Source organism: Equus caballus, chromosome 29 (genome assembly GCF_041296265.1).
Source record: "Equus caballus isolate H_3958 breed thoroughbred chromosome 29, TB-T2T, whole genome shotgun sequence".
Lineage (NCBI taxonomy): Eukaryota > Metazoa > Chordata > Mammalia > Perissodactyla > Equidae > Equus > Equus caballus.
Window position 1 is genome coordinate 25,762,719 of NC_091712.1, and position 21,344 is coordinate 25,784,062.

At 34.3% G+C, this 21,344-nt stretch overlaps 1 protein-coding gene across 29 annotated transcripts in view; it reads right to left on the reverse strand.

Annotated features, from left to right (window-relative positions):
• MLLT10 (MLLT10 histone lysine methyltransferase DOT1L cofactor) overlaps positions 1 to 21,344 on the reverse strand; it is a 256,175-nt gene that overhangs the window by 54,917 nt on the left and 179,914 nt on the right. For 13 of the 29 annotated variants that reach the window (XR_011433952.1, XR_011433950.1, XM_070255096.1 and 10 more), the window contains 4 exons: positions 16,906 to 17,158; positions 13,196 to 13,765; positions 6,614 to 6,658; positions 5,717 to 5,749 (listed from right to left, as the gene is read on the reverse strand). Coding sequence is in view for 25 of the 29 variants with exons in the window: in XM_070255096.1 (XP_070111197.1) it covers positions 5,717 to 5,749; positions 6,614 to 6,658; positions 13,196 to 13,765; positions 16,906 to 17,158 (901 nt within the window). In the remaining 4 variants the exon portion in view is untranslated. The remainder of the gene's footprint in view (positions 1 to 5,716; positions 5,750 to 6,613; positions 6,659 to 13,195; positions 13,766 to 16,905; positions 17,159 to 21,344) is intronic. The other 16 variants (XR_011433954.1, XM_070255103.1, XM_070255107.1 and 13 more) reach the window with 4 other exon arrangements.

A 21,344-nucleotide genomic window follows, 5' to 3' on the forward strand; every position in this document is an offset into this window, starting at 1 on the left:
ATGCAATAGTGAAGAGCACACACTAGATTCAACAGTGCTAGTAATGTTCTATTTCTCCTATTGGTGGTAGGTTCCTGAGTGCTTGTTTTATTGGTGTGTGCTATATAACTTATACATACTGCTTTTAATATATCAAATATTTCATATAAAATTTGGAAAAGGATCTATGAAAATATGGCAAAATATTAACAGGTGTTAAATCTGTAATGAATTCATGATGTCTGTATTAGTCTCTGTACTCTTCTATAAATCTGAAATATTTTATAACTTAAAAAAAAGGAAGAGGAGAATGTTGTAGTGGAATACAAAAAGCTTCAAAACGGAGCAGCCAAGAATTTCTCTGCAACGAAATCATGTAAGATGAAACCCTGCTGACCAGAATTAGTCATTAGTAATTTAAGGCAGAAAAGTTAACAAAAAAGGTGCTAAAGCCAAAATTATTCAATAAATGCATGTGCTAAAAAAAACCTAAACCCTGGAAATGATTTAAGTAATTCCTTCTAGAAGTAAGGCAGTTAGAAAGATTGTGAGCAGATATTGTAGGCAGAATAGTGCGGCTGCCTCTACCACCCCAAAAGATGGCCATGCCTTAATGCCCAGAACCTGTGAATACGTTATGTTAAATGGCACAAGGGACTACACAAATGAGTTTAAATTATGGACCTTGAGACGGAGAGATTATCCTGGACTGACTGGGTGGGCCCAATCTAATCATCAGAGTCCTCACAAACTTTGATCTGAGAACCAGTCAGATGAGAGCATGAGAGGGACTCCACCCAACACTGCTGACTTTCAAGATGGAGGATGGGGGCCAGAAGGCAAGGAAAGTGGGCAGCCTCTAGAAGCTGGAAACAGTAAAGAAACAGATTCTCCCCTAGAGCCTCGAAAAAGGAACAAACCCTGCCAACATCTTGATTTTAATCCAGTGAGGTCCATGTCAGACTTCTAACCCATATTGCTTTAAATTTGTGATAATGTTTTACAGCAACCATAGGAAACAAATATAGGAGAACAAGACGAACTATAAATTCTTCTTTTTCCTTTCTCCCCCAGTGACAAGTCTCAAGCTTTTTACTGTTTTATGCTCAATATAATGAAGAAGAAAAAATTTAAAAGCTAACATTGACACCTCACACCCATTAGGATAGTTACTATCAAAACAACACAACAAAAAACAGTAAGTGTTGACAAGGATGTGGAGAACTTGGAGCCCTTGTACACTGTTGGTGGGAATGCAAAATGGTGCATCCACTCCAGAAAATAGTATGGTATTTCCTCAAAAATTAGAAACAGAAATACAATATGATGCAGCAATTGCACTTTAGCGGTAAAATGGAGATTTGAACAGATATTGGCACATCCATGTTCAAAGCAGCTTATTCACAACAGCCAAAAAGTGGAAACAACTCAAGCGTCTCTCAAGAGAAAAATGGATAAACAAAATGATATATACATACAATGGAGTATTAGCCTTAAACAGGAGGGAAATTCTGACACATGCTGTAACATGATGAACCTTGAGAACATCATGCTAAGCAAAATAAGCCAGTCACAAAAAGACAAATACTATATGGTTCCACTCATATAAGGTATCTAGAGTAGTCAAATTCACACAAACAGAAAGTAGAAAGTTGGTTGCCAGAGGCTGGGGGAAGGGAAAATGGGGAGTTACTGTTGATTACAGAGTTTCAGCTTTGTAAGATGAAAAAATTCTGGAGACTGGTTGCACAATAATGTGAATGTATTTAACACTACTGAACGATACCTTTAAAAATGGGTAAAATGGGGGCAGGCCCCATGGCCTTGTGGTTCAGTTCAGTGTACTCTGCTTTAGTGGCCTGGGGTTCAGATCCCGGGAATGGGCCTACATCACTCATCGGCAGCCATGCTGAGCAGCGACCCAAATACAAAATACAGGAAGATTGGCATGGATGTTAGCTCTGGGAGAATCTTCCTCAAGCAAAGAAAGGAAGATTGGCAACAGATGTTAGCTCAGGGCAAATCTTCCTCAAGAAAAAAAAAAAAGGTTAAAATGGTAAATTTTATATGATGTGAATTTTACAACAATTTTTAAGAAAAGCTAACATTTGGGGGAAAAAAGAGAAAATACAAATATATGAATTTTTCCAACTAAGTCCAAGCAACTCTCCCTCAACCCTCCACAGGCTAAATATCACTTCACTAGGGCCAATCCTATACTTGTCTTTGCAATTAAAAACATAAATCCAGAGAAATTAGGCAACAAAAACAAATAAGAGGCATCCAAATTGGGAAGGAAGAAGTAAAACTGTCACTATTTGCAGATGACATGATATTATCTACAGAAAACCCTAACAACTCCACCAAAACACTGTTAGACTAATAAATTCAGTAAAATTGAAGGATACAAAATCAATATAAAAAATCTGCTGTATTTCTATACACTAATAACAAACTATGAGGAAGAGAAATTAAGAACACAATTTCATTTACAACTACATCAAAAAGAATAAAATACCTAGGAATAAACTTAACCAAGGAGGTGAAAGATCTATACAATGGAAACTACAAGACATTATTGAAAGAAATCAAAGATATAAAGAAATAGAAAGATATTCCATGCTCATGGATTGGAAGAATAAACACAGTTAAAATGTCCATATTACCTAAAGTGATCTACAGATTCAATGCAATTCCAATCAGAATCCCAATGACATTCTTCACAGCAATAGAACAAAGAATCCCAAAATTTATATGGAACAATAAAAAACCTCGAAAAGCGAAAGCAATCTTGAGAAAAAACAACAAAGCTGGAGGCATCACAAACCCTGACTTCAAAATATACTACAAAGCCACAGTAATCAAAACAGCATGGTACTGGCACAAAAAAAGACACACAGATCAATGGAACAGAACTGAAAGCCCACAAATAAAAACCACACATCTCTGGACAGCTAATCTTCGACAAAGGAGCCAAGAACATACAATGGAGAGAGGAAAATCTCATCAATAAATGGTGTTGGGAAAACTGGACAGCCACATGCAAATGAATGAAAGTAGACCACTACTTGCACCCTACACAAAAATTAACTCAAAATGGATTGAAGTCTTGAATGTAAGACCTGAAACCATAAAACTCCTAGAAAAAAATATAGGCAATACACTCTTTGACATGGGTCTTAGCAGCATCTTTTCGAATACTATGTCTACTAAGGCAAGGGAAACAAAAGACAAAATACACAAATGGGACTACATCAGACTAAAAAGCTTCCGCAAGGCAAAGGAAACCATCAACAAAATGAAAAGACAACCCACCAACCGGGAGAAAATAATTACAAATCATACATCTGACAAGGGGTTAATCTCCAAAATATACAAAGAACTCATACAACTCAAGAGCAAAAAAAAAAACTGATCAAAAAATGGGCAGAGGATCTGAAAAAATATTTTGAAAAGACATACAGATGGCCAACAGGTACATGAACAGGTGCTCAAAGTCGCTAATCAGGGAAATGCAAATCAAAATGACGAGATATCACCTCACATCTGTTAGAATGACTATTACCAAAAAAGACAAAAATTAACAAGTGTTGGTGAGGATGTGGAGAAAAGGGAACCCTGTACATTCTTAGTGGGAATGTATATTGGTGCAGCCACTATAGAAAACAGCACAGAGGTTCCCCAACAAATTAAAAATAAAACTACCATATGATCCAGCAATTCCACTTCTGGGTATTTATCTGAAAAAAACAATATCTCTAATTTGAAAAGATATATGCACCCCCATGTTCACTGCAGCACTATTTACAATAGCCAAGATATATAAACAACTTAAATGTTCATCAATGGATGAATGAAAAGAAAATGCATACATACACAAACACGTGCATGCTAAATAGAATATTATTCAGACTTTAAAAGAAATAAATCTTGCCATTTGCAACAACATGGATGGACCTTGAGGGCATTATGCTAAGTGACATCTTAGACAGAAAAAGACAAATACTATATGATCTCACTTACGCGTGAACCTTAAAAAAAAAACCACCCCAAGGTTATTAGGAATATAGAGCACAAATCGATGGCTGCCTGAGGTGGGGATGGGGAGCATGAAATGAGTGAAGGGGGTCAAAAGGTACCAACTTCCAGCTGTAAAATAACTGGTGAAAAAAAGAAAGAAAAAAATACACGAAGTTCATTACTTATTTTGTTTCTCTATACTATGTGACTAGAGTTCTCTCTCAAACACAATCTTGTAAAACCCAACATATTAAAGAAAATCTGTGTTCATTACGTTAATCTCATGACACTGATTTCACTCGCCCATAGAAAGAAACAAAACGATTGTCCCACTAAATTAATACCACTCAGTACTTTGTCAGTTAATAACGGCAAAGGATTTATGTGGCAGTTCATTCACAACTGGTCTCCAAGATATCTACTTTCCTTTTTGCCCCAAATATAAAACCTTTCAGCATGCATCCAAATTCTAATATTCCAAAATTCAAGAGCAAGTCTAAATTTACCTATGCAAACTGAAAAAGATGTTAAACCTCCTCAGTTTTAATAGTCCCCTATCAAAGAATGGTAACATGTTCGGTTTATTCTCAAGAATGCTTCCAATCCCTTTTCCTCTACATACCTAATGTTCAAGAGTTCCCTGCTATCTGGAGTATTGATTATCTAAGACTCTGCAGTTCCAGATTACATACGGAAGCAAGAGTTACAAATAAATGTACTCATTAATAAAATGACCACTGATAAAATGGGTTTCCCATCCCGACCACCCCTACTCTCAAATCAAAACGAGTATCTATGCGTGCTCATCATGCCTATTAATCTCTTGCTGGCTGTAAATTTGTAAACATCTGACAATACAATCCAAACACAATACAAATCGACTGCAAATTAAACTACATTAGCAAAATATGCATGACTTCATAAAGTTAATGAAAATGTGTTGTAAAACTGCTTGGAATCATATAAACAGTCTTGAACAAGTAAGAGTTACGTCAGTTAATAACTGAAAAAGAAAATCAACAAAGATAATACTAGATTCAAAAGAGCTTTTTTGAACATCATAGGATTAAGGAAGGTTCTCAGAAACTGAAGAAACTCGCAAACATTTTTGCAAAATTATAATGACTTTCATTATAATTACACTGCAAAAATGAAAAAATGATGGCCTTTGCCTTACATCCTGATTTCAGAACCCTGACACAGAAGCTACAACTCCCCTGTAAAAACCTGGCCCCAAATTAGACATAATTTAAAAGCCTATCTTCCATTTATTCACTATATGGAATAAAGGGGTAAAATAATAAAAGTATTCTACACATTTATTAAAAAGTCCTAAAAATAAAATTCACATTCTAAATTCTGGAAGGAGCATCAAATTCTTGATGTATGTACCAATTACTAACTGCACTGGCAACAGAGAGCTCAAAAGAACTGGAAAATCTATTTGCAAAAGAGAAAAGACTTTCCTAAAGTTAGAACAACACTATTATCATTTTGCTTTACAAGGAGGCAATAAAAGCCAAACTGATGAACTATATTGACCTATTCTCCTGTAGGCAATCTACAAAAAGTTTTCACCAAGGTGCTGAACAATTGACTCACTGCAGAGCTGGATTTCATCTCATCAATAGAACATGCACGCTTTCAATCGGGATTCTCTATAAAAGGCAACCTTTGTGATAAATGAACCACCAGAGAAGATTCTAATAAAACTTACCATTGTGTATTGCATTCAGCAACTCTGAGAAAGCTTTTAAGTAAGGAAAAAAGGACTTCAGGTTAAGATCATTCTCAAACACATAAAAGAAATACATAGGCACAGACTGAAAACAGTATAATAAAATCTCACTAAGTCCATCATGTATCATTACTTGAATCATTAAAACTGCAAGCTTAGCTCCATTTTTACATGGTATAAATTTCAAAATATTGTATTTCATTTGCCAATATATTACCTACTAAATTTAAGTAATATGTTAAATATATTGTTATAATGATGACATATTGCCTTAAAAACAAATACATATGTATAATCACTTTAAAGAAGATGTTTAGTAGTCTAACTATGTAATGTCTTTCTTGCTAAAAGCAAGTATATATAGGATGCAATTCTATATAGGTAAATCCACCTTTGGTCACACTCCACAGTATTCACTATAAAGTAAACCTCCTTTTATCATCTAACCCAATCAAACATTTTCATTTCCTAGACTTCAGTATAATAGTGTCAACATATGTAGAGGTCTAGCCAAGAAAGCCACTTAATGCCAATATACAAATATTGAGAAATTCTATTAACAATAAGATTAGTGGAAACCAAAATATTGAAAACATTACTTCATTGGGGAATGGAAGTCACAATTCTGCAATGGAAGCATCATATTAAAAGGTCAATAATAATTAAAATTTGGTCACAATTTGACTGTAATATGGATCCTAAAGACAGGACAAAGCAGCAAGATATCTTTGTAGGAGAAAGAAACCTATTCAAGTAAGAACCAACTGCATTTTGGAAAATTAAAATTTAAAGGTTCAGAGGTGGCATAATATACGAGAAAAAGCACTAGAGTAGGAGTCAAAAAGCCTGGGTTACCAACCCAGTTCGACAACTTACTAGTTGTTGGACAAGCTCCATCATGCCGATACTGCATGGAAATTTCTGTTGGGAGGGAGGAGAAAGGAAATCAGCAAAGAAGTTGCTAGCGGCTTAGGGTAGAAAAAGAAACAGGCCAGAAAAACAGGAGAATATTCACCTAAAAGTCTAGCTAAGAAGGGTAAACAGAACTGTGGTAACAGAAATCATAAGCCAGTAATCGGGACTTGCGGGGTAGGAGGACTAAAGGTAATGGAATTCTCATAAATCTTAACAGGATTGTGCAGGAATGTATGTGTGTGCTAAGAATGAGGAAAAGACATAGGGCTTAAAAATGAATCTGCATAACAAGTGTCAAAGAATAAATGGATTCACTAACGTACAGTTAGACAACTACAGTGATAAACTAACGTGTTTTATATAATTCATTAGATGAGAATGGTTTACCAAAAACATTTGAATGCTGTGGTCAATTAGAAATTACAATTTAAGTATGAAAATTATCTAGTTTCTATCTGAGGCGAAATCCATCATGACTTATATAACAGTATACAACTCACTAAACTCAACTCAGCTTACTTTCCTGTCCTTTTCATTTTTGATGATGATAATGAATGAATAAGCCATTATTCTTACTCTTTTATTTCACCCAAATGTGGAGAACAAGCAGAGAGGGACATGAGGCAATAAAACACTGCTAAGAGCAAAACCTTCTCAGAAAATGGGAAATACATTTCTGTATGACATTCTAAAAGAAAAAATGATTGATAAATCAGGACTAAGGCTGTGACTCAAAGGACTTGGCCTGCTAATCCTGGAAACAACTGGTATTCCCTGGCGGCTAACACTGTTGGCCAAATTTTTTTAAAGGAGGGATATCTAGTAATTCTCTGGGTCTTACTTAACCAAAAACACGACCTCTAGGAGCCATATGTACAACAGAGCCTTCCAGGCAACCATCATTCACACATCTACCCACATACGTAGCTCAGAAGTCGAGCCTAATCAGGGGCCCACTCTGAATACTTGAAATAAAAAGAAAGAAAGTAAGGTAGAGCAAGCCAGCACTCACTTTCAATCATCATAATGTTAAAAGAACTTCACATTAGATACTGTTTAAAAAGTCAAACATTTAGACCAGTTTGGTGTAAGTCCTTTCCAGATGACACTGAAAATGAGACATGGTGGAAGAATTTGCCACCTTAATGCTTCATTAACAAATCCAATACAAGTGAGATTTAAAAAGAGAGTGAACGCTACTGAAGGGATGACATGGTACATTATAGAGACATGGGAGCTGTTTGGAATGGTACTGAAAAATAATCAAAGGACACTCATAACAGCTGAAGGATTTTCTCAATGGGGAAAAAAAATTGAATATGGCTATTCTAGCCTTTGATCTAGTACTTTTGTAGAAAGACAGCCATGGTACAGGGCCAACAAATTTTCAAAGCATCAAAGAACAAAACAAAATCAGGGAATTTTCTAAGAAAGAAAATTCCAAGGTATGCCCTCCTGGTCTTAACAGTATCCAATATCCTATACAATTTTCATTTATGACTCAAGAAAATCAATATATATAAAATCATGAACTTGAATCATTAAGGTAGTTTGAATTATGCTCAATAAATGTATCTATTCCTTGGTCTACAATATTTTATTACGTACTCTACTCCTGTGAGTTAATTGGATTAATATTTGTATCTTTATGATTCCCTTATTTGTCTATAAAATGAGTCTATTCCTAATTAAAATATTTACCAGGGAAAGACTTCTCAGTGTCATTTTACCAACCTAAGCAGATGTGACATAAATAGGGATATGTTTAACAAGAACCCTTTCATAGTTATATGGGCTCAAGTTAAGCTTTCATAACCTTCATATTTCAGTAGAAGCTAGGACAAATTTCTCTTGAAGTGATCTATTCATATTAATAAATCACCTCCATAAAATCTTAAATACTTTAAGACTAAGTACATAGGATCACAACCAAAGGAGTGCCTTTCCAGAATCTCCTTTTGTAATATTTACCAGCACTAAAGAGTTCCATCAATGAAAACATTTCCAGTATCTTAACTTAGAAAGGTATGGCAGCATTATATTAAAGAACTAGAGACTAAGATTTTAAAAAACAAGGAACCATATACTTTGAAAGGACACAGCACGCCCAAAGAAGTTAATGCGAAACCATCAACTCCTTATCATTTAATAAATACCAGATTTTACTCAGACAAAACAAGATGTTAATTTATGAAAAAAAATGTTACCTTTTACTTGAGTAAATCATAAACTCTCATAATGTGGTTTAGATAAATTGGAAAAAGGAAAAGGACAAATACAGCATGTCAACTCTCCCAATGCTATACTACTAATTGTGAATGTTTCAACAGACTGGGTGCCTACTTGTTAAGAGCTCAAAAGAATATACGTAGGAAAGAATTCAATCAAAAGCTTAACATAATCTATAAGCCAAAACTTACAACCTTTAGTGGTCACTTAAAACAAACTAATTTTCCATTTTGTACAAGTCACTGGAAAACAGTAGGTCATTTATCAAGATGTACTTCAATTTATTATAATAAAAATCGTACAATCCAAACCCTCGATCAGACAAGGAATTTATGGGTATTTTCTGGGTTTCTATTCTGATTGGATCTGGGGCTCCTAGAATAAATATCTTGCTATGTACACTCTACCATAATTTGAACATGTCATGAGAGAATTTTGATTACTGTTAAACTGATAATTCTAACTAACAATTCTAAGAGAATCACACCATAAATACCTGATTCTACTTCTGATTTATATTCTAGTTATGGTAAAACAGGAGAAATAATAATAACAAAAACAATAGTAGCTGTCCTGCCTATTTCACAAGATCGTTCCAAGGATCATATGAGATAGTAATTAGAGTTCTTTAGAAACTATTAGGGGCTCGCAAATATAAGATATTACCATTACTATAAGCTGACAGAAGCACTATTTTTTATTCCATTAAAATTCTTTTGATAGTAAGCTGCCAGAACTAAGTTCAGGATGTTCATTCTAGGAGAAAGACCACTAGCCTATAAGTCTGATTTCTTCAGCTGGCATTCAACTCTCCATAAACTCATGCTGCTCTATTTAATCAACATTACCTCCAACTACCCACAAACACAAGCTTCTTGTTTCTACTAGGTTTATCCCTCAAATATACCTTTACTTTCTTTTCTGATAATATTGCTGACCTTTTTTTGCCCAATCCAAAGTACAACTCAAATTCCATCTTCTCCACAGTCTTTCCAACTTAATTATACATACTAAACTCACCTGTAATACTACAGGAAAAGCTTTACAAATAAAGAATTTCACTTGTGACATGGCTATAGCTGAGTACAAAATCACAAAGGACAGTACTAACCCCAGGATTTGTTCTCAGTGATTATTAATAGTATTCACTCATTGTTTAACAAGATGTCCAGCATTTGTTGTGTTCAAAGCTGGCAGTGAGCAGACAGCAGTGAACACAACAAACACAGCCCCCCTCCCTCACGGTGCTAGGATTATAGCATGTAGTATAGTCTAACACCACAGCCAACAGGGGTTTACAGAGGTCACCTTTATCATTACTAAATTATCAACCTGTCACTAAAGCAAATGAATCTTTTTAAAAGGGCATCATGGAAAACAGTTCTTGACAATGTAGTAAACAGTATACATTTTCTCCTTCCTGCTTATTTATATGGGGAGAAAGTTTCCCACTTTTACAATTACTAAATGATTTCTGAATCTAAAATTAGTCCAAAGGAAAAATTAACATTTTCATACTAGTAGGCGATACTACTGTTGTAAGTTTAAATATTGGCTCAAATTCTCTCATCAATACTGTTGCTTGAAGTATGACCGACATACTACTGTGGTTTTAGACCCTCATCAGCAAATATCCCCTGAATTTTATAATTAAATGTCTCTGGAATCAAGGAAAATGCCTAGCTCTGCCACTTAGAGCTGTGCGAATTCTGTTACTTTTTCTATATAATGAATAATGATACTTGATGCTCGTCAAGTCCTTCAGACAGTGTACAGCGCATACTAAGCTTCAACAGCAGTTGGCAATTCTTAACTTATGGTAAGAAGGTATAATTCTTAAATATTCATGGCATTTAGCCAGTTTCTTTTAGCTAAGAATAGACTTTTTAATACTATGTTTATCAGTAAGAGAGTGTTCTCATCTAGTGATACTTTATTAAAATATATGAAATTTGAGATAATGTATCTCAAATAGTTTTAAGTAACTAATCTCATTCCATAACTTTAACAAGACATGTACACTCTTCAAAGTGATTTCTAAACCTAAGTCTAAGAAAAAAAATGTTGGCAAGTCTAAATTTAAGTCATTTATTTTCATGAAGTAATAATATTTATGGAAATTTCTCCCTAAATTTGTTTACCTAATGATGAGGTAAAAGGGGATACAAATTCATATTTTTCTGCCACAGGTGTACCACAAACATTGTCCTCTGAAAATAATCATTGTGTAAAGAACACTGTTTCCCAAGCCTAAATTCTTCCTAACTCTACAACAGGTAGGAAAATCTTTTCAGGGATGTGAATTAATTTTTTAATCCCATTAATTTGAAGACGTGTGTATCAAATGGCATCCAAATGCAAATTCCAAAGTCAGCAATTTTCAGAGTATGCTTCTATGTATAGGAAATCAGTGAGGATCTCTTTTCTCAAAAGCAAATTTAGGCTTAATTTTCCCAGTAAGTCACTCATCTGATTACTGTGCCTCTTGCTAAAAATGAATATGAATTCAATTTTTTCTGAGTAAATTTCTCTAAATTTACTTTTTGTGACTAGGGGCTAAGGCTAATTGCTAAGCCCTTTTGGTCTCAAAGAAAACATATAAATAAAATGTATATTCAAGTGTGCAATATATTTAAGTCTTTTCAATGAACTTATTTCTCATTGCAATTTATTTATTTTTCCCCCTCTAAAACAGTGGTTCTCAATCAAGGGGCATTTTGGCACCCCCCGGGGACAGTTTCTGATTATCACCATGCTGGGGGGGGGGGCAGGGGTAGGGATCTTTGGGTGCTATTGGCATCTAGTGGGTAGGGGCTGGGGATCCTGATAAACATCCTACAATGCACAGAACAGCACTGAACAACCAAGAATCACCCCCACCAAAATGAAAATAGTACCAAGACTGAGAACTCTTGCTCTAAAACCATCCTTATGCTTCTAATGAAACAATCCTTCCAGAGTTTTCACTCATTTCTCAAAAAAATTTGCCAACCAGGTCCACCAGAGGCAGTGAAGCCGACTATGAGAAATAGAAAGAGAAAGAAATTCCTGGCTGTGTGATCTTGGGCAACTTACACTATGTGCGTACACCTCAGTTTTACCAGCTGTAAAATAGGGGCATTAACAGCCCTTACTTCATAAAACTGTTGTAAGGATTAAACAAGATAATATACACAAAGCATTTGTCAGGCCCTGGCATAAAAGAAATGGTAGTTATAGTTACTATTTTCACATCTGACCTTTACACATGTTCTTTTCTCCCTTAGAATGGTCTTTCTTGTTTACTTACTGAAATTAATATCTGCACAATTATAAAAACAATCCAAAATTCTATATTTATAAAATATACACATTCTTCATTTAAATTGTATTTATTATTTTCCCATACCATATCCTATCTATCCTCTCCACCAACTAACTGAACTGATAGAATCCATAATAGTTTATTTCAGCCAAAATCTCATCATTTCTCCAACGAGAAATCTAAAATCAAGAGGGATATTTAACAATCAACACTCACTTAAAATCATTTACCTTAAATTCAAGATGCTATTCAGAAGATAAATGTTGATATTTACCTAATATCTAAACTGTTAAGTTTCTGTCTAAAACTATGCATCTTAAAATTTTTAAAAAGTGAGAATTACGTTCATAACACAAAATGCAGGTTAAAGAAGCATCCCAATAGTGTGAATAGCATATATAAATTCATTCATACTATAATAAAGACAATGGAAAAAAATATATTAAACATACTTGAAGACAAAAAGAATAGAAATCATTTGAGATCTCCTAAAATAAAATGTGATTGTTAAAGTTCATAAATTTAAATCATTTATCACTGATTGAAAAATATCCCCGATAGAGTAATTCAAGTAGAATTTGTGTGAGGAATTATTGAGAAAATGAAGACTAGTTGAAGTTTAGAGAAGGAAAGCTCAAAAACAAATACCAATCAAAAACAGTGTTAAAAACTCTCACACCTTAAATGTGAATTCTGAGTTGGTTTTAAAAATACAGTGCAAGTGAAGCAAAAAGAAAATGGGGAATTCTAGGTATTTCATAAGAAATGAATGGCCAATAAACTTTTTAGCTTATATTTAGTTAAGTAGCATCAATTAGTGCAAAACATCTTTTCCAAACACCAAATTATCTTTCTAAGATCGTAACACATTTTTTTCATTAAGATAATTAAACGTCACTTAGTAACTCAAAGTATTATCAGAACAATAGTTTAAAATGAATTTAATTTGGGGGTAAAGGAAGAGTGGTGGTGGTGGAAGCAAGGGAGAAAAACAACGGGCAAATCCCTACCTGAACCAACTGGAGATGAGCCAACACTAAGACTTTGTAAACTTCCATTCCTGAGCAATGTAGGAGATTTCTGAAGACTAGAGCTTGTTACACTTCCTGCAGCTGATGCTACAGATGATGTTGGTGAAGCAGAAGAAACTGAGAGATGAGAAACATTCTCTTGATTTTTGTTTCCTTTGGGTCTACCAGGCCCATGCTTACTCTGTTTATTTCCTTTTCTTTTCTTTTCCTTTACAGTTTCTTCTTCTATGCCAGAAGTTTGAGCCCGCTTATATCCTGCTGTAGGAAGGCTGGAATTACCCAAATCTCCAGGTGAATTTTCAAAGCTTTTAGGCTGTGAAATAACAGCTGAGGTCGAAGGGAGACCAATTATGGAACTAAAACTATTTACCCCCCCTTCCTGGCTTCCAGACTCTCCTTTATGTACATCTTTGGTTGATGATGACTGTTGGGAATGAGTATAACTGTCATTACGTAGATCTGAGTCTGTAAAGCTCAAGAAATCCTGGGGAGACTGTACTGAACTTCCCGAAGATGATTTTACACTGCCTGGAGTTCCTGAAAAACTGCCTGTAGTGGGGAAAAAAAAAAAATGGGGTAGGAAAAGAAAAAATTGGATGCAAAAGTTCCCATGAGCAGTAGAAACCATACAATCATCAAAAAGAGAGGGTGGAAAAAAAACTAACTATAAAACTTAGGACATTAATATGTAACAAAGCTAGATTTTTTAAAAGGTTATTACTGAAATCAAGTTTATCTATAAAATTATCTTTAAAAAATACTTGTCCTTTTATAGTTATTAAATTGAATATTAAGTTGAATTGCAAGCTATTACTTGTACAATTACCAAGATATAAGTTGTGCTTTAACCTACCTTTTACCATGGCAGCATTCCTCAATTCTCCCCCCAAATACGTCGTACATGCCTGAGTAAGGACTGACGAACAGCAAAACCTCAATGAGACTTTCACAAGACTACAACTGGACTCTGAATGGCTAGGGGAACTTCCTCCTTTGCAATTATTGAAGACATGATTATAAATGCTCCCAACATACAATAAAACCCAAAACATGTTGTTTAGGTTAGAAGTTCTGAGTTTTAACTTCAAGATAACGTTGGTGAATGTTATTCTTCAGTTAAATCTACCCCCACCAAAACAGTGATTTGATGAAATAATAACGATCACATGGGAAACTAATCTATATACCTTACATTCCCCTAGTCCACTACCCACAGAGCTGCATAAAGAAACGACACCAGCCACTAACATTCTGCTATTGCTTTTATGAAAGTAAAATCATAGGAGAGGCACCTCTCATTAATCTCTTTCACAACTGCTTATTCTCTCCCCACTCTTTAGTTATAAAGAACATTAGTAGGTCACCAAGTTTTTACGAGATATAAGAACCTCAAGGTTCTTCTCTACCTGGTAGAAAAATAATATGGCTGGGATGAAATAACAGTTTGTTCCACTATCCCATTTCACCAACCCCTCTCTTCATGCTTGCTAAATGAAGTAACAAGTGTTTAGACTCAGTTGTGACCACATATCTATTACGTTTCATAAAACTAAACCATATCATATTTCAACTAATGTATTTAGAAACAAAAGCTCAAAATAGAGTGTTTTATTGGAGTGGAAAGGAAATTTCAAGCTAAGTCTTAAATTTTATTGCAGACCACATTCATAAGTGATAACACATAAATCCACCTAAATATTTACAAAGATACTTTTTCCTCACACACAAGAAAGAATTTGTTTTTAACTAAAGTCTCAAAGTTTCGATTTTTAAAGTTTAAGCTCTTCTGAAATGGCTTATTAAAAAAGAACACTAGTAGTTCCAAAGTTTAACACTGTCAAGAAATCATCTATTTTATTCATTTACAAAATTATTTGTACCTATGTGAGCATTTTCAGGCTATGTCTATATAGAAAAACATACATATTAAGAAGCCATTTACATTACATCAATCATTTAAGGATAACTGCAATTTGCCACTTAATTAGCAGCTATAAAGAAGTTCTTTATTATCCATTCTAATCTGTCACCATCTGTCTTTTTTCTACACATTTTTGTTTTTACAGCTGGTGTTAAAAACTCACTACAGTGTAGCAAATACTTTAAACATTTAGTATACACAATACTTTAAATGTACACTTTCTAAAATTCACATACTACCTGCAATGAAAAAAATAAAACCAATTATCTTAAATCTCCTACCTGCAAATTTTCAAACTTTTATAGAACACTATCTCAGATATGAAAACATGACACACTCCTACCAGGTCTTAGGCAGGAAAAGACTCTTCAATGCTGTGAAGTTTAAGAAAATGAGAGTTTTCCTTTCTAAATGGATTAGCACTTCAAAGATAGATTAAAAGCTGAAAAATGCAATTTTAACAGTAGAGAATGTCTTAATTAAAGAGATGACTGAATTCTGCTAATATCACATTTAAAATGTGAATGAAGTAACATTAAAAGTTAATTAAGGTTTTACTATTTATTTCCCAAACTGGCATAAAAACAAGTATACAGTAAACTTATTAAAATAAAACAGCAAATTTGGCATTTTATTTATTTTCTACTTGTCTAATGTTTTGTAATATAAGTCATAAAAAAACCCCAGGACTTGAAAATCTTGAAGCCCAAAGTAACTATTAGTTTAAAATATACGAATATACTTTTTAATGAGAAATCAGCAGACTAAGCAATCTCTCCACATATTCAAATTACATCCTAGTAGATTTTGGATACTATTTTTATTATCAGCAAAAGCTTGAACAGGGTAAAGAAAAGGCCAATTTTCCCCTCATTTACTCGGAGGGGCAAACGGGGTGGGGGAGGGGGAATAAGGCACTTGTACACTCACTAACATATTTATCGCCAACAGTTCTAATGATTATATTTCTCAAAATATTTACATTCATGTTAAAAATTACACAAAGTATAAGCCTAGAACATAGGGCTAATGTATTCTAAAGTTTAGCTGAGCTATTGTGTTCTGCATAAAACAGGGGTGCCACATAAAATATAGCATGCCTAGTTAATTTTGAATTTCAGTTAAACAACAAATTATTCTTTCAGTATAAATATGTCCCATGCAATTATTTGGGACACTGAAAAATAATTTGTTATTTAACTGAAATTAAAAATTAACTGGTCATCCTGTAAACATAACAGCCTTACCAAAAGATACACAGGTTGAGCAAACTTCTACTTTTAAACTTCAAGCTTTATAATAAATGAATTAATAGTCAACAACTGTTATTTACTGAAAACTATTTGAGATCCCCTGAAAACGACCCAGTACTTGTTTACTTACTAAAAATACACACCTTAACTGCTTTAGTGTTTGACTAGGAAAGGTAACTAAAAATAACTGAAGAAAAGAATGACTGTCCCCTAGAGCAGACAGGAAACTCCAGCTTCGACTGTTGTTCTCCCCAAACTCAAACTTTATTAACCTCAAACTTTACCTAAACAGTAAAATTACAGTTCGACTTCAGAAGCACATTTGTAACAAAAAGAAAGCAAAGGTCCCAGAAACATTTTAACAAGGAATACCAGTCTTTGAAGGAATCTCACTACAGCAACTAATCATAAAATAGCCTCCAACGATCCATTAGTTATAAGTAAAAAATAAATTCTTTAACTACCATTGATCATCATAAGAACAAGTATTTTAACTAAAACATCATAATTAATACCTTGCTGGAAAGGACTAGCTGCTGACACAGTCGGTCCTGGATTTCTTCCACCAGGCTTTCTTCCCCTTTGACCTGAGCTGTGAGCTGAAGATTTCTTCCCTTTGCCCTCTGACCCTCTAGCCTCTGAAACATCTTTTCCACTAGTTGTATGCGCAGAGACTTCCTGGAAATTTGCATTTGTAAATCGTGCTGCAGTATCTTCCAAGCGCTTCAATGATCCAGATATAGAGTTGCTGCTAGTGCTCGTATAAGTCTAACATTTTGATTTGAGAAAGGAAGTAAAAGGAAAAAGAACTAATTACATTTTGGCTACAGAAAAAAAAAAGATGGCACATTAATAATAAATAATTACTGGGCTTGTAAGACAAACATCTTAAAGTTTCAGGTATAAAAATAAGTCAGTCCACCTAAGAAAATCATATAAAAACTATTATTTTAGCATCTATTACAGATAGCTTTTTAAAAACTGTACATAATTTACAGTACAGTTGTTTGAGCATCCAATTGCAGCAGTTAGTAAACGCATGTATTAGTCATTTATTCAGTGACACACAGTAAGTAACACTGAAGGTACTTGTTTCTCAAGCAACATCATTTTCAACAAGAACATACTACTTCTTAGACATGAAATTAAAAGCAGCTTTAGTGTTCAGCACAGGGAGACAACAATTAGAGAGAAGTAAGGTGCTACAAATTCATTAGACTACATCCCTGAGATTATAAGGATCTAGCACAGGTCAGAGCAAGAATTTTTTAAATTCAGGTGAAGGTTGCTTTTCAAAACAGAAAGATAAAAATCTCTGAACCTGAAATCATTTCTTCAATGTATTAAGCCAAGAAAAGCTATATATTTTGCAGTTAAGATTTTTAGAAATTGAAAGTATTATTATACCCTGAAATTGATTCTCAATCACTTCCTTGATCTAGATATGTTAGGGGAAAAAGATAAAGATTTGTTCAAACAATTAGTTTCCTGTTTTTAATAATCATCTTAACACAAGGTGTGTGGCAAATAAGGGCACGTTAAATGACGGTGAAAATGTGTTACAGCAGATGCACACTAATCAACATACTTCCAGACGAAAGCTCTGTAAGGCACACAGGGCCAGGGAATTTTGTTGCCGTTGTTAAGATCACTAAGTGCCTGAAATATAACCAGCCCTAAACTTCTGCTGAGTAAATAAATGAATATTTTTCTAATACACCTATCTGAAATCTGATATAATACAAATTAAAACACCTGAAGACTGGGGCTGGCCCCATGGCCGAGTGTTAGGTTTTCGCGCTCCACTTAGGCGGCCCAGGGTTTTGTTGGTTCAGATCCTGGGCGCGGACATGGCACCACTCATCAAGCCATGCTGAGGTGTCATCCCACATGCCACAACCAGAGGGACCCACAACTAAAAAAAAAGTACACAACTATGTACCAGGGGGCTTTAAGGAGAAAAAGGAAAAATTTTTTAAAAAATCTTCAAAAAAAAAAAATTCCTTAAAAAAAACAACCTGAAGATACACAAACTGAAATTTCCCTCATATAACCACTACTCAATACAAACCATCAGATAAATCTGAAAAACAAGAAAGTGACGATAAAAACAGGTCTCAAGATGCTTGGCATCTGTAGCAAAATCAATGTTCAAAGAAAGGAATAACACTTCAAATGTTTCAAAAACCAAACCCTCTTTCCTGCTCTTTCCTGCTGCGTGCTCTCGTCCCTCTAGCGCTTCTCCCGCCCACATCATCTCACAGCCCCAACAGACTCTGTCATCAAACAAGAGACATATCTCATCAAAACAAATTAACCTAGTCTAACAAACTGGAATCCACAAATAAGAGCAAAGCTTTCAAAGTAAGTTTCAGGAAAAAACAAACTTCCATGTAACAAACAATCATATTTAAGCTGATTAAACTTCACAGATTACTTCAGAAACATGAACCTTTTGCATGGCGGGCAGGTCACTCTGGAAACTACTGAACTTCACTTTTCAAATAATTCTTTCCAATAACTTGAGCTGATCCTGAGGTTTTCCATCTCACTCACATCTGACCCTACTGTAAGTTTAGAAGTCATCTAAAGAAAACACGGTCGTGTTCTTCATGTACTTTGTCCACGTATCAAATAAGGAAAGGAGAGAAAAATAGGTGGAGTACCAAAAACAGAAATACACTATTTGCTTCCACATACCAATCTAAATTAAGATTGGTCAATTTTCCCAGTCATTTAATAGAATATCCTTGCTTTACCCCTCAAGTACAAATATGTCCATAAATCCAATGAAAACATGGCATTTGGGAAAAGAAGTATTACAAAGAAACGCAATGAATGAAAAGTAAATTTCAGTGACAAAAGGCACATTAAATAAAACCATAACATTTTATCTTTAAAAAACTTCGATACCATGTAAGTTTCAAAAGATACCACAGGTTCCTTAATAAGAAAAAGAAACTTTAGCTGAAGATTCTAACAGTTAAAAAAAAAATTTAAGTAACAAAAAGGATTAAAAAGCCTCTATAGGTTTTACTCGAAGTAAGACCTCTACTTTAACTTCATGTTTGTAAGTTAAGAGTATTTGTTCCATAATATGCTGTTTAAATAATATGGCACTGTGGAATTACATTACAAACATACAATCAACTCACAATTAAGAAGGTGGAGAAAGAAGTAAAAGGAGAGGGTAGTGGGGAAGCTGAGAGAGACACAATGAGTAGGCCTAACATCACAAATCTGTTGTTTCCCAGGTCAGTTTCACATCCTAACAACTCTCATAGTATGAGCATCTCACTGTTCTGAGAGCCCTTCTAGTGCTTAAAAATAGGTATTTTTCATGCAAATCAATCCATAAAATGTAAACTACTTCAATTTGTATTCTACTGAATGAAATAAAGTCTTTTTTTTCTTTTCCACTAGAACTAAAACGGGATATTTGGCCATATTGAGAGACTCTAAAGAAGTACATAAATACTTTGGTCTATAAGGTGATTTACAGGCAATGTAATGTATCTTTAAAAATAGACAATTAGAGGGGCTGGCCCCGTGGCTGAGTGGTTAAGTTTGCGCGCTCCGCTGCAGGCGGCCCAGTGTTTCGTTGGTTCGAATCCTGGGCGCGGACATGGCACTGCTCATCAAACCACGCTGAGGCAGCGTCCCACATGTGACAACTAGAAGGACCCACAACGAAGAATATACAACTATGTACCGGGGGGCTTTGGGGAGAAAAAAGGAAAAAATAAAATCTTAAAAAAAAAAAAATAGACAATTAGAATACGTGTAATTTTTGTTTTGTAGCTAACTACAATTATTAGTCCTCAGATAAGATACCATGCCAATATACCTACTAAATAACATTAAGATCAAAAAGTATTTCTTACTTCAAACAAAAATTTTAAATAGAATCAGAATTAAACAATGACTCCATAATAAGTAAGCAAAGAAAGAGCAGTTATTATTATTTTTTTAAAGGTATGGTTGCCTTAGATTATTCTACAAAGCTGTGTAATCCATATTTGGGAGAACAAGGCAGAAGGAAGAGAAACAACCACTAGCTGTGCCTTCCACCAACATGATGAAACAAACTAATGCTGGCTAATTTTTTTTAAATTATGTACTATTCAAATGTCTCTTAAAAGCCACAAATTTCTCACTAGCCCAACTCTAAGAATGAAGCACAGAAAGACTAAAGACTTAAAAGTGGGGGCTGGGGGCGGGGATCAGTGAGCTGTGAGACAACATTAAGCAACCTAATTTACATGTTATTGGAGTATCCAAAGGAGAGTGGGAGGGCAAAAAAACGAAGAAATGAATTGAAAGAAATAATAGCAGAAAAATTAGAAAATTTGATGAAAACTATAAACCTACAGATCAACTAACCCCAAGCACAAGAAACAAGAAGAAAACTCCATGAATGCTCATCATAATCACACTGCTTATCACTAAAAACCAACAATAAAGAGAAAATGGTAAAAGCAGTCAGGGGGAGTCAAAAAAAAAAGGATGCCTTATGTGGTAAGAAAAAAAGATAAGGATGAAGATTTCTCATGGAAATAACAGAAGCTAGAAAACGGAATAGTAAAATCTTTAAAGTACTAAAAGAAAGAAACTATTAACCTAGAATCCTATAGTGAGCTAAAATATCTTTCAAAAGCAAAGGCAAAATAATTGCTTTTCAGATAGAAAAGCTGAAACAACTAATCACCAGCAGATCAACACTACAATAAATGTTACAGGTTGTCTTTTAGGCAGAAGGAAAACAAAAAAGGAAATGCGGATCTACACAGAGTAATTAAGAGCACCTGGAAACAGTTATTACATGGGTAAATATAAAAGACTTTTTAATTATTCAAATCTCTTTATAAGATAATTGATGATTTAGAGCAAAAAATAACAATTAATTGTGAAGTTTATAAAATATGTAAAAATTTTAAAATATGACAAAAATAGC